Source organism: Tenrec ecaudatus, chromosome 3, assembly GCF_050624435.1.
Source record: "Tenrec ecaudatus isolate mTenEca1 chromosome 3, mTenEca1.hap1, whole genome shotgun sequence".
Taxonomy (NCBI): Eukaryota; Metazoa; Chordata; class Mammalia; order Afrosoricida; family Tenrecidae; genus Tenrec; species Tenrec ecaudatus.
The window spans coordinates 112,787,197-112,801,524 of NC_134532.1; the positions used below are offsets into that span (position 1 = coordinate 112,787,197).

The 14,328-nt window shown below is 48.7% G+C and overlaps 1 protein-coding gene across 5 annotated transcripts in view; it reads left to right on the plus strand.

Annotated features, from left to right (window-relative positions):
- The first annotated feature begins 2,307 nt into the window (after positions 1–2,307).
- The window catches only part of LEF1 (lymphoid enhancer binding factor 1), a 150,439-nt gene continuing 138,418 nt past the window's right edge, over positions 2,308–14,328 (plus strand). For 4 of the 5 annotated variants that reach the window (XM_075544849.1, XM_075544853.1, XM_075544850.1 and 1 more), the window contains exons 1-3: positions 2,308–2,517; positions 4,868–4,934; positions 6,397–6,527. In XM_075544849.1, the coding sequence (XP_075400964.1) occupies positions 2,308–2,517; positions 4,868–4,934; positions 6,397–6,527 (408 nt within the window). Of the gene's footprint in view, positions 2,526–4,867; positions 4,935–6,396; positions 6,528–14,328 lie in introns of all 5 variants that reach the window. The other variant, XM_075544852.1, reaches the window with a different exon arrangement.

Genomic DNA, 14,328 nt, shown 5'->3' on the forward strand with positions numbered 1-14,328 from the left:
AATATAACCTGTTTTCAAACTTCAACTTCGCTCTTCCCTGAAACTTTCACAAAACATCGCCTCAAAAGTCCTGTCTTTATACAAAATGCACCAAAGCTGGGGTGGAGGCTGCAGAGTTTTGTGAGGCTGGGTTAGGATGTGAATCTCTAAGCTGTGCCACCCAAGGTGTCAGAGACGGCCCCCACCCCCTCTTCTACATAAACTTGCTCTCCCGGGTCCTTTTGCCTTTTCTCCGCCCGCCCCCCAACCCCCCCCCCCCATGGGGGCGTCATTTCATTCCATGAGAGGTTCACATACACACACAGACGTGCATCTTCGAAACCCCAGCACGGATCCGGCGTAACTCTGAATTTCCCGTGGCGAGGACTTAATGACAGAAATATTGTTTTAAAAAACGATCATTAAGAACCAATCTTTTTCGGTTCCTTATTCTCGTGTTTATTCTTCTCGGTAAGCCTGAAGATTTTGTTGTTGCAGGCGTTTCCTCTCTCGCCTCCAAATAGCGTATATGTGATAAACCACAAGTCTCCTTTCCCTGTCCTTTTTGCTTTCGTGCCCCCTTATTAGTTGAGCAATGTCTGCTATTTTTCCCCTTTTCCTTCTCTCGGTCCCAGATTCCCCCTCATCCCCCCTGTCAGAGCATCTATCAATGTGGTGTCCATCACAGCGGCGGCGGCTTCTCTTTCATCTTCCTCCCCCTGCCAGAGAGCGGGAGGGAGAGAGGAAGGCGGAAAGGAGGTGGGGGTTGAAATTGGCAGGGGAAGAGGAGTGGGTGGAGGGGGGGGCGCGAGGGAAGAGATACTTAGATGATGAAGTTAAGCCACTCGGGTGGAGTTTGTCAATTTCACGCAGACAAAGTGCGTCTCTAAGTGGGTTACAAGTAGCACCCTATTCTTCCTTTCCTCTCTAAGTTGCCTGACCCATCCCTACACACACACGCACACGCACACGCACACGCACACACGCACGCGCGCGCTCAAACACACACCCACCCAAACTAGGACTCGTCCTACAGGCTCTGGGGCAAAGGGGGGGGGGGGACTCAATCACCACCTCCTTCTCGCACCTCCCTCCTCCACCCCCCTTCGGAGAGGGCAGCCAAGAAGAGCTGGCGGCGGGGGAGGGGAGGGGGAGGAGAAGCGACGCATGTGGGTAGCTTTTCAGCGCCGGCGAGGCGCGGGAGGAGAAGCGGTGGGGAGGCGCAGCCGCTCACCTGCGGGGCAGGGCGCGGGGGAGCCACCCGGGCAGCGAGCTCTGGAGCCCAGGAGCCGGGACGCGCCCGGAGCCCCGCACGCGGCCAAGCTCCGGGCCTCCTCTGCCGAACCAACCCGAGGGACGCAGTTACTTGCTTTGACAGAGTGGGCCCTGCGGAGGCGTGGAGAGCGGCAAGAAACCCAGCGAGCCCGGCTGGGAAACTCCAGCCGGGAACAAAGAGGAGCCGGGCTGTGTGTGTGCGTGTGTGTGCCAGTGCGTGTTTGTCGGCTAGAACTCGGGCCGAAGTTTTGGGCAGCGAGACCCCGCCGCGCTCTCCACCGCCGCGCCCCAGTGCTCGCCGGCCCAAACTTTCCTCTTGGCAAACTTCTTTCTCTTCCCCTCCTACTCCGCCCCCCACTTTCTCCTCCCCCTCCAGTAGATTGTGAGTGCCTCGAGGAGGAAAACCGAAGCGAAAGGGAAGGAAATAAGCAGCTCTAAAACGGACACCTCCAACCCGAGTCGCTCTTTTCTTTCTTACGCCTCCAGAACGTGGACGTTGCGTTATCTTCGGATTCTCCCGGCGCCTCGCCGCCGCAGGGACACGCGGAGGCTTTTTGTCTGAACTCCCTTCTCTTTGCTTGGAAAACAAACTCCCAAGTCGGCGTCTCTGGAAGACTCGGCGGAGAGCTGTGCGCCGTGACACGCGCAGTCGGAGCCCCCCCAGTCCTTCGGCGAGGCGACCCTCGGGCAGAACCAGCGGGCCCCGCGCGCAGACCCCGGCGACGCGGGGGGCGCGGGGTGGCCGCCTGGTCCGGGCGGACGAGCCTAGCGCGCGGCGCGCAGACGCCCCAGAGGCGCCGGCCGCGGCCGCCCTCTCCGCCCGCTGCGCTCGGGCCTCCAGGCGGGAAGGCGCGGGCAGCCGCCGGGGCTCCAGCGCCGCCGCAGCTTCTCCGGCTGGCGGCCCCGCATCCGCTGGCCCCTCGGCTGCTCCTTCCTCCCTCGCGCGCCCTTCCCACTCCTTCCCTTCCCTCCCCCCTTGTCGTTGAGCCCCTCTCTTTTCGGCTGTCGCCGCGGGTGCTCCCCCAGCGGAGCGAAGATTGTCCAGTGGCCGGAATGCCCCAGCTCTCCGGGGGAGGCGGCGGCGGGGGGGACCCGGAACTCTGCGCCACGGACGAGATGATCCCCTTCAAGGACGAGGGTGACCCCCAGAAGGAAAAGATCTTCGCGGAGATCAGTCACCCCGAAGAGGAAGGAGACTTGGCGGACATCAAGTCCTCCCTGGTCAACGAGTCCGAAATCATCCCGGCCAGCAATGGGCACGAGGTGAGCGGGCCGCCGCGCCAAGCCCGCAGGAGCGCGGCGGGGTCCCGGGAGGAAGGCGCTGGCTGGGGCGAAGGCGCGGGGCCGCCTGAGCGGACCAGCCCGCCGGAGCCCCCGCGTTGGGAGTGGGCAGTGGGGGCGCCCTGGGCAACGTTCCCCTTTTGTGTGCGCGTTGGTGGCGCGGGGACGCGTGCTGGGAAAGTAGCCCCGAGTGGAACCAGGTAGGAGTTCCGTGGGCGAGCCCTTGGCTCGCGGCCCGGGAAAGGCGCCCTGTAACCCATGGCGTTTTCCCTCTGGACCTTTGGGGGTGGGGGAGGTGAGGGAGGGCGATGGAGTCCAGCAAGGATGCCCGAACCCCATTGCTGAAAGTTTTCTAAAGGACGGGAAGCAGAGTGCCCCCTTTACCTCTCCGGGGCGCCGTCTTTGCTGGGGCGCTTTCCAGCACCCGAAAGCTTAGGTGGCGCCCCGCGGAGCGAAGAGGAAGGGGGGCGGGCGGGGCCGTTCCAACCGCCGCGGAGCGGCCGACCGAGGGGCGCGAGGGGGCGGCGCGGGGACTCTGTGGCCCCCGGGCCCCAGCGCCCCAGGCCTGAGCGAGCCACCAGAGGGGGGCTGCGCGACCGCTACTTTTCTCCAGCCCCCATCACTTAAAAAAAAAGTTTCTGCTTGGGGTTAGGTTTCCTTTGGGCCTGAATCAGACCAGCCATCTACACAGTCGGAAGGCGAGGGCCAAAAGCAGAGATGCGGCGGAAGCCAAGGCGAGGCGCACCGCCGGGTGGCTGGCACTTTTTCAGATCTCTGGGCCCGGTGGGGGCGATAGCGCGGGTAACCCGAGTAGAGTAAATAGAGACACGTGGGTGCCGGCGAGAGAAAGCCCTGAGCCTGCCCGCGGGCGGCGGGGCTATTTCGGGCCACGCGGAGCGCGCCAGTCGAGGGTGGGGGCGGATGGACCCTGATACCCGACACTCCATTGGCCACCCTGCTTCAACAACTGCGAAACCTTTGGAGGAAATCCGGTAGAAGATTCGACACCCAAACGTTTTTTAACAACGCGCCGCCTCCCCCCCTGAAACTTGGAGGGTATACCCTTTTTCCTTAAATGGCATCCTTCAGCCCCAAAAAAGAGCTTGTGGTTTGGGGGGCGGGGAAATTTGAGGTTTTAAGCAACATGTGTAAGAACACCTCAGTTACCTGTTCTATCCAAATGGCAGGGGTGAGTACACATTTTGGAAAACGCGGTGGGGGGGGGGTCTGCATTCAAAGGAGGCAACAGAGCTGCCAATTTATGGGAAGTTCCGGGCGACCAGGGTGCATGCGACCCTGCCTGGAAAGGCTTGTGACTGTTTATGAACTGGGGGGTACAGATCCCTGGGAGTCCGTATATGAGAAGAGGGATCCCATAACTTCCAAAATCTTCAGGTGCATTTTGCCAAACCCTCAGGTTTAAAGACCAGCCTGCTGCCCCTCTACCCATTTTGCTCGCCATTCCTGAGTTCAGAAATACTTTTTGCCACCGACCACAAATTTTCCCACACTTCTGTGGTCTGAAAAGAAGGGCCCAGGGCTTGAAGCCGACTTCCTGGGTATTCCGGCTTTGTTAAATCTTTGCTGGCAGTGGCAAGTGGGCCCAGGCAGGAGGATGGCGAATGGGGTAACACCGCTGATTTGCACGTGGTTGTCTGGTGGATGGATGGTGGTTACCAGAAGTAATCTTAGTGGTATTACCTTGTAGATGTCTGTAACCTGATTCTAATTTTCTCCTTTTAACCACAAAACAATTTGGGGTGTTTGTTTTCATGTAAGCCTGCACACAGCCAAATATGGTGGGTGGAGAGCTTGGGTTAGGGGCAGCATTGAGGGCAATGCTCCCTGGACCTCCTGTGTGAGTGGTTAGAGTAGTTATGTTTAGAATGTCATTTTCAGTAGCAAAATAATACTTCATCCCACTTTTAATTAGCTTTGACGGAAGCAAACGTGGGCCCTCAGAACCATCAACACCCATTACATCAAACTTCCATTATGTCAGGCCTCCAGGTAGCCTTCCTGTGGTGTTTTAGGAAACAGCAGGTAGAACAGTATGTGGGCCAATCTCCCAAATTCTCTGTCTTGCTAGCATTTTGTTGTTATTTCTCCACTTTCTAATCCTGGGTAGATAATAGCCTTTCAAAATAGAAGTGGAATTTTAAAAGGCCAATGACTGCCTACTATTCAACCTAGCCTAACCCTCTAGTAAAGTGGGTGGAGTGGTTGAGCCTAAGCAGCCTCCTTTAAGTTACCGGTGGAAACACATTCGTTGTATTATTGCCAGAAACGCTAAGGTGATTTTTCTTTTGGGGGTGGGGATTCGTCCTACTAGGTGGCCAGACAAGCTCAAACCTCTCAGGAGTCCTACCATGACAAGGCCAGAGACCATCCTGATGAAGGTAAGGGATTGACGATGGATTCCACTTCAGCTGACGATGTCACTGAACCCAAATAATTTGTGCTTTGCTACTTAAAATAATTTGCGCTTTGCTACTTAAAAAAAATTTTTTTTTTGAGTTCAAGAAACCAAGGCCAGGTGCGATAACACTATGGCCTACTGTTTTAACCAGATTGGAAAGAAAACGCAGGGAACTCCGTGCCTTAATCTCTAATGTAATCTTTGTATCGTTTAAAAACATGTCTTGGAAGAAGTTAAGAGTTCTGGATCTTCTGTTCCTCATTTTAGCTTAGGTTCAGAATAGTGTGGGCTTTTAGTATGTTTTCTGTCTGTTGTGAAACTTGACAGCCTACACTGATGTATGTTAAAGTAAAGATAGGGTAGAATGGAGTCTCTTTGGCAGGACTGGTGTTTCTTGTTGCTGTGAAAAGGGAGTGAGCTGAGTGCACATGCAGACTGCCCAAGGCTTTTATTTTAGCAAGGCAGAACTTAGCCTGTAAAAAAAATTGTTTTATTCTTATGGTTAGGAATTAGGCATATCAAATATGAAAATGGGACCGTCTCCCCATTTCTACTCCTTGCTCAAACTTTAAAATATATACATATACACACATATTTACATTGACTTAAGGAATTTTATTTCAGAGTCAAGTATTTTGTAGGATTCCCTTGACAACCAGTCTGCATTTTTCTTCTCCTGTAATGATTTAAAAGTGGCCTGACCAGAGTCAGATGTTCATTTGTAAAGCTATGTCAATGAGGAGGAGAAGGAAGAGCGAGCAGTCCTTCTCGGCTTATATAGTTACACAGATTAAGAAGGCAAAATCTATATACTGAACACACACGAATTGCTTTATAATGTGAGTGTAGCACATAAAATTAAGCCACCAAAAATTAATCCTTCATGCGTTTGGGTAGTTGCCCAAACACTGGGTAAAGCTCACTCCCTCCCTCTTTAGTAAAATAATTCTTTCAGAGTCTAAAGGTCCAGGTAGAATATTTTAAATTGCCTATAATGTGAAAATATGTGTGTGTGTGTGTGTGTGTGTGTGCGTGTGCATGTGTAAGAGAGAGAGAGAGAGAAAGACAGCCGGATATATTTATATTATAGCTCCAGGTTTGTGTGTATTCTTTCATGTTTCCGTATGTTTTAGTCTAGTTTGTTAGTGCTAGAATAAATCCAGTTAGATGGCTAACACTTATTTTTGTAAAAACACCAGTCAGTAGTGGAAGTAAATTGAACCACATGTTTTTAAGACATCTGGTTCACTGCTAAGCCATTTAGGAGAATAAATACTGTCAATCTAAAATAGATCATGGTAATTCAGTTACAATATTTTGTAAACACATCTTTTTTCTTATGGTCTGATGTTCTTAGAACGATTAGCTTTTTAGATGAGAGGAGACAGTGACATGGAAGAGGTGAGTTGACATATCCTTGATTGCTCTTTGAACTCTCACAGGAAAACATCCAGATGGAGGCCTCTACAAGGGACCCTCCTACTCGGGTTACTCCGGGTACATAATGATGCCAAATATGAATAACGACCCTTACATGTCCAATGGATCCCTTTCTCCACCCATCCCAAGAACCGTGAGTAACATGCTGATGTTGCAAATGATGGCAGACGTGCAAATTAGTTTGTATTTTGGCAGACTCTGTTTTTCAAAAACATCGGAGACGCTTTCATTAAACACCACTGACCATTGCTTAGTAAGTGCTGGTACGATGAATTGCTGCCTTGAAATAGTGTGCTACCTTTGGTGTCCGGCCCTTGGAATTTTAGTTTTTGGTTTATTGGTTAGGATTAATCAATAGCAGATTATGAGTTACCGTGAAATCCAATGGCATTAAAATGCACAAATCCGTGGTTTTGTGAGCACCGTGCTTTTTAGGGTGACAAGGAAAATTTGATTTAATGGTCTGGTTAACTAAGTATGGGTGAGGTTTTGCTGCCCATGAGCCACTGAGATTCTGATTTTGAGAAAAAGCTAAACTGCCTTAGCTTCTACCGAGGCCTTGGAAATGGCTTTCTGTTCACTATTGTTCCTTTAACCTGTGCTGGGTGGGTGGGGGGAGCTGCTTTTACTTGAAATTGTTGAGAGAACATCACTAGAAGATCGCTCCTAATGAGGATGATTTCTTTGTCGCCTGCTTTCACTTTAGCTTTTAAAGTTCTGAAAATGTAACCCATTGAGATTTTTAGGGACGCTACTTGATATATTTCTCTCATCTCGTTTATAAAAGTTAGATAAACAGCTGAAGGGAAACTTAGGGTCCTGTGTGAAATGTGTCGGTGCTGGGGTTGTTTTCCCAAGGGCCTGAGAGTCATCCAATCCACCAGTGATGGGGGTGGATTTTCACTGATCCACCCTCACGCCCCGACATGTGGATGGGTCTTGGGCACTAATCAGGGATTCCCTCTCACTGGTGCTTCTGAGGATCAAATCCATGTTGCTGACATGTTCCCCTATGCTTGCATTCACCAGCTGAAAATACCCGTGACACTACATCTGAGGACAGTACTGTCATCCATCCTTAGTGGATAACATCTAGGAGCAAGATGATGCTCTAAATTAGCGGATCACAATCAATAATTATCAGCAAGCAAGCATCTTTGTTAATGTCTTTTAAAAATGTTTTTAAATAATCATTTGATTGGGGGCTCATACAATTCTTAACACCGTCCTTGTATGTCTTGATTACCCATAGCCCTCAATTGCTGGAATGCTGGGAATATGAAAGATCACAGCCACGTTGTGTGGGCACTGTGATCCAGAAGTTATTGCTATGATTTGTCTACAATGTTGACCTTTCAGATCGAGAATGGATTTTAAAAAACATTGCAGACAGCAGCTCAAATTGATCTGGGGAGACCTTGCGTTGGAGACAGGCATTTATTTCACAAAGTGTTTTTAAAGGCCTTTCAAATGCATAATGTTAAGAGATGTTTGTGTAGTATATATTGGCTCTCCTACATGAAAGGTGAAAGAAGTTAAAAAACCAAATATATGTTAGTATTTAAACACCACCCAAATGAATGCTTTTCAGTTTTAAAATTGGGGGAGGGGGCATCTCTATATTACACAAATGCATAAAAGATATCTTTTGTAATTGAATAGATAGTCTTGTTGCTCCATTTTGGTTTTTTGTCGTGTGTGTTTGAGAGGAAGAGAATGTTTTAGCTCAGGAGTAACTGAAGATGCCAAATGCAGTGAGTGTTATGTTCATCCTGGATTTAATTGGAAGGAAGCAGATTCTATTTAGCTTTTTTGACCCTTGTAAGTAAGCTGTTTACAGTGTACAGGCTTTTTAGAACATACAGTCATTCTGACAAATCAAATTATAACCTCTGGCTTGGTAGCTATAGAAAATAAATATAATTCTTGGACTATGTGCACAGTATGTATTTGGGGAATTTATTCCTTAGCGAGATCAGCCATGGCTTCCTTCAAAACAATATAAAGTAGCTGTATTTTAAAATCCATGTGCAAGTACTGATGTTTGTAAAGCATCTCTGAGAATGTAGACGAGACCTCTTAAAGCCAGCCTTCTGCCACAGGGCCCTCCAGGCTTCCATTCTAAAGAATACTAATCATTTTGAAATGCTCATAGAATGGAAGGTATTCATTGTTAGTGTATGTATGAAAATTTTGAGGTCTGTGAATTAAGCAGTCATTCATTGTTTAGGAAAGACTTGCGGCCAGGATAAGTGTTGGTGGGTGTAGAGCTGAAGAAAGGGGTGTGGTTAAGAAACAGTTACTTCACCCTGTTATCTGCTCTTGCGCTTTTATCCTGCTACATTGTAGAGTGTGTTTATTTTAGGCACGTTTTTGATACTCCACAGTTTGCACAATTCCAGAAGCTTTTCCGTTGTAACCACAAGGCAGTGTCATTTTTTTGTAAGGGTCCAATTCAAGTGAGTTGCAATCCTTGGTTTTTAATACAGAACAGCTGTTGGTAATGTGTCTGAGATCAAAAACACTTTAACCGGAAGGCAGCCTCTCTTCTTCACCCCTAACCACACTTCTGCGTTCCTGCTCTTGAACTCTTGTCTTCAACAGCACTGAGTGTGCACTGCGTGCACTCATGTTTCTGACATCTATCCGGATGGGCTTTCTTGTGGGGTGTCAGGAGCTGGTTGACCATTTGCACTGGGTGAGAGAGTCCAGGAGGCTTGCCTGTGCCTTGGATTTGCATTACAAAACAACTGCTGTTTTCTCACATCTGTTGCCTGGCGGCAGGACTGGATAGCCCAGGGTCTGCCATTTGTAGTTATCTCTTGGAATCCACCCCACTGCAGTGAGTTTGGTTGTTGGGTAGGTGATGCTGAGGATGCTAACTGGGCAATTGGCCTGCAGAAACGTTTCCACTGGAAGCTCCTTTGAACAATTCACTCGGACTTCTCCCTCCAAAATGAGCACTGAGAGACAGGTCTGTGTCGCCTTGACCGTGTCGCCTTGACCTAAGGACTATATTCAGAGAGGGAGATCCACTTTCTTTGATCCAGGCCTATGTTCAGATTATGTCCTTCCAGGACAGGGGTCCTTACAGAAGGTGTGCCCGCTGAGACCCAGAGGCCTCTCCCAGAATGTTAAGTCTGAAATCTTAGTTCAGCTAGATTGGGCCAAAGAGGAAAGCGCCTGTAACTCGTCCATGTCAAAGTGAGTTCTTCAGGCACAGAATGCACCTTGGCCTGAGTGGCTCTTCAATGCCCAGAGAGGAAGAAGATGAAGAAGCCTGTTTAATATTTCAGAGCACAGTCCCTGGAGAGTTTATTAAGCACATACTCTCCAACCTGGCTTGCTCTGAGCCTTATTTATGAAGCTCCCTGGAGGCCATTGGTGAAGTCTTAGAAGACAAAAAGAGGGCTGCAGGTCCTCGCCGCAGCCCTGGCACTTGTGTGCCTGATGGCGGTGTGAAGAGTGAACCTGGCTGGCAGTGCCAGGAGGGAACGCTGCCTTGAGTGTAATGCACCAGGGGTATTCATCTTAGGTGCCAAACTCCCATTTGTCCCTCATGCTACCCAAATGTTTAACACCTCTGAATGAGAAGCACCTCTTCAGAAGCTGAGGGGAGAAATGCAACCCACCCCCTGCAGGAAGCCCCAGCCAGAGTTGCAATGGAGCTCCGGGTCCTCACCAAACCACAGTAACACCTGGCCAGCCTGCAGTGTTCGCTTCATTGTTTTGGTTACATTGTGCTCTTTCTTAGAATGGATCTTTGGGGTGGGAAAGGAAGGCTAGTGTGTTCCCATTTCAGCTTTGTTTTGTTTGTTTTTTGTCCCCAACAAACATCCATATGAAAAGGTCTCAGGGGTTCTTTTTAATTTTTTAAATTGCTATTATTATTTTAAGCAACTTAGTTTCTTCCGTTGGTACCATAAAGGAGGAAATCATCTTCTTAGGATGTCTGTTGGTGATGGATATATTTATATACATAGTAACTTTGACGTAAACCTCCACCACCACCCCACCCCCCTATCACTCACAGCTCAAGTGAAGGAACTGAGGTGGGTCAGTCTAATCAGTGAGCTTCTGAACTCCGCTGTGCATCATGTGAGGCAGAGCCTTGACAGCTGTTACTGAAATCATCCCTAAATTAGGGACAGAAGGGGCATACGGCTTACCTTTCAAGCAGAATTTTTCAGGCCGAGTGTTGGGAGATTTCACTGCAAGCAACTACGGAATATGACTTGCTAATAAATTGTTTGGAAGTTTTCTGATCTCATTTGCGTACTTTTTGGAGCCCAGCAGGTTTAGTTTCCTCTAGTAAGTATAGCAAGTCTACAATTTTTAAAAAGTTTGCTTTTTAAAGGCTTCCTATGTCAAATTTGAATCTAGGTATCAAAAGGATGGGTGGTAAGAATTTTCAGACACTCCTCACACCCATCACCCCCTCCAGCTCCTTGCTTGTTTAACGTATTATTTATTCATGGTGCTGCTCTGCCACGTGGGGGAGGATCTCTTGGGAGCTATTGCCACCTCCAGGTTATGGACAAATTGCACCTATTCAAGGGGCTCAACCTCAGGGGACCCTGTGGGAGCCAGTGTTGCCCTTGCACAATTGGAGGGCAGGTAGAGGATGGTTCTTCGGCTGTTTACTTCTGGAATTGGCCATTGCGTTTTCTTGTTCATTCATAAAAATGAGAACACCCAAGCAGTCACTCAACCAAGACCATCTAGCTGCCCAACTGAAAATCTTGCTCTTTGAAGTACACTTGCCTCCCCCCGACCCCTATGTTCCACACAGGCTCTGGATTTTTTCTCATTCATCCCATTATTTCAAGGCAGTCTCCCTTGTGCTCAGAGACACATGTGGCTTACTAGGACTGAGGTAGGCAGCGCCTCACAAAGGGGCTCTCTGTCTGCACTTGAACTGACAGCGCCCGAGTGCTTTGCTTGAATCACACTCACAATTTTTGCGGCTCTGAGTCCTCCCTCTTTTTCTCTGTCTTTTTGTCCCTTTGTTTTGGGGGTTGGTTTATTCGTTTTTTGACAAACCTTTTTGAATCTTTAAGCAGAGCCAGTTTAGATGTCTGCTCTCTAGATATCCCTAGGCTATGGGGTCACTTCATCCTCTGTGACTGCTCTCTCGTCCGTTTATGTAGCACGAGTATGATGTGGGTTCTCTGCCACTCTGGTTTTTTTGTCATTCTGGAGTAAGACACGGCATCAAGAGAGAGAATGTGCCCACACAGTCTGTGTGCGTTATTCCAGGAAGCTCTCCGTCGCCCAGGGTCCTGCAGGTGCTGCAGTCGTGAGACGTGAGGTTTTTTTCTTCTCCTTTTTAAAAGAATTGTTGATTTAAAACCTCACCTCTTCAAAGCCCCCCCCCTTAAAGGTGTGGTGCAAGGGATTATGTCACACTGAGTCTGAGAGCTAATATTCTAGTCACCAACTTGTTCGTTGGGAAAAGGCAGCCATTTGGATTTCATTTACGTAATTTAAAAATTATAACATAGGTCCTGTGGTCATTTAAAAAAATTAGGAATTGTGTTTTAAAGATGATGTCACAGTCTAGGAGCTGTAGACTGGGCTCTTAATCCTTTGGTCCCATTGGGCGTAAATGCCCCAATCATCTCCAAGCTGTGGAGGCTCAAAGTCTTTAAAGAAATGCCTTAGAAGCCAAGAACAAAGATCAGCGTGTAGGGCATGAACTTACCAAAATGAAGGGGGAAAACTGAGCATAGGACTGGACCGTCCATCCCCATCCACTGCCATCGAATTGATTTTGATTCACAGCAAACCCCAGGGCTCCCAAAGCTATAGAACTTCATGGGAGCAAACAGCCTCAACTTTCTTCCACGGGTTTGAACTGCTGACTTTATGGTTAGCAGCCCAAAGCTTGTTCCTCAGAAGACTGGACAAGGAGTAGAGATGGCTAACTCAGAACGTCTAATATTCTGGTCAAGAAGCAAACAAAGGAGCAACAGAAATCCAACTCTTTGCTGTAGAGTTGACTCTGACCCATAATGACCCCCTAGGACAGAGTAGACTTGCCCCATTGGGTTTTCAATTTAATTTTCCAACCTCTCGCCTTTGAATTCTTAGCCAAACTCATGACCACTGCAGCGCACGGACTCCTGGTAGTCTGGAACCCTGAGATTTGCAGAGGCTATCAAAAGCTAGTAGGAGCCCTGGTGGTGTGGTGGTTATACATTCAGCTATTGACTTCAAGATCAGCAGTTCAAAACCACCAGCTGATCTTCAGGAGAAACATGGGCATTCTATTCTGGTAGAGTTTCAGTTTGGGAAACTCACAGGGACAGTTCAACCCTGTCCTTCAGGGTCACTATAAGTTGGCATTGACTGGATAGCAGTGAGTTAGGTCTTTGGATCAAAGGCTATCTAAATATCAAAGGCTATATAGAGTATTAAAAATCCTCATAAAACAGTCCGCTCACACACCCTACCCACTGTAGCTTCACCTTTACACTTGCTGGAGTCACCCACTTGCTCTATCTAGAGCACTTACAGCGCTCAGAAGGGAAGCCTTGCGTCCGTCTGGGGAACATTGTAAAGGCATGTCATTGCACACGGGAGTTTGGGTGCCCTTCCCCTCATCGAGAGGGGAACAGGGCAGAGATGCTCTAGCATACAGGGCCTAGAAATGTGTTTTGTGTTTCTCTTCAAGAGACATGTGAGTGTACGACCATATATGTCTGGCTGTGCCTCCACAGGTGAAAATGCCTGCAGTCCATCTCTCATGGAACGTGAACTGCAGTGTTGCGGGATGAAGCCTTGATCTTGGGGTAATCTGTTGATGTTGCATTCACTTTTTAAAGTGATGCCTACTGCTCCCCAACCTAGAGAAATGTCGGATGAAGGAAGCGATGGAGGGAAGGCTCTGCAGTATAGAAAGAGGACTGTGCTTTTATGCAAATAACACGTGCCTTCTGTGCGTAGGACCCCTGGTGGTGCCAGAGGGGAAGTGTTGGACTGCTAACTATAGGCCATCAGTTCAAACCTACTAAGTGCTCCAAGATAGAAAGTTGAGGCTATCTGCTCCCATAAAGATTTACAGCCTCGTAATACCCTATACAGTGTCTCCATGAGTTAGGTTCGATTCAATGGCTGTGGGTTCTGTTTGTTGGCCTACTGCTCCGGCCCTCTGCAACGTAGTCTCATAGGCAGGTACCAGCTATGCCGATTTCCGCCCCCCCCCCCCCCCCCCCCCGCCACATGTTACTGTTAAAAAAAAAAGAAAAGTTTCCTAGTGTGCTTATACAAAATACTAGAGGGGGGTGGGGTGGGGTGGGGTGGAGGGACTTAAAGAGAAGGTACGTGGAATCTTTGCAGAAAATATGGAATGCCTCCAGTGTGGCTTTCATTTGCTTTTATTATTGCTATGATCTTCGGCATGTAACAATCCCCAAAACAATTTTAAATCTCCAACCCAAGCTATGTTGAGCCCCTCCTCAGAAAAACATCATACAGAAGACAAGCACTGAAGACTTAGCCTGGGGAGAGTGGTGGGTCTGTCCAGACCACATGGGGGTGAGAACTAACAGAGAGAGCGAACCACCCCAACCACCAAGCCCCAGGGACAACATCGCTGCTTAGAGAAGCCGATGCACAAAGAGGTCCATAGGGCCAACCCACCAGGAGATAGGACATAACCCTCACTGACCAACAGCACTATGGGGGACAACACTGGAGACACTGTGCAGAAAGTGTGCCTGGTGGTGTTTGATCAAGTGCAGTGTATCCAAGAGGAATTACTGAGAGCCAACTGGAAGGTGAACATGATAGTAGGACAGGAGGAAGGTGAAAGGAAATGGAGGAAAGAAGCAGAAAGTAAAAGCTACTTAATAGAGGTAAAGTTACAGGCATGTGTATATGTAAATATATTAATTTACAATGAAAGGTATAGGGGCCAATGTACCTATATT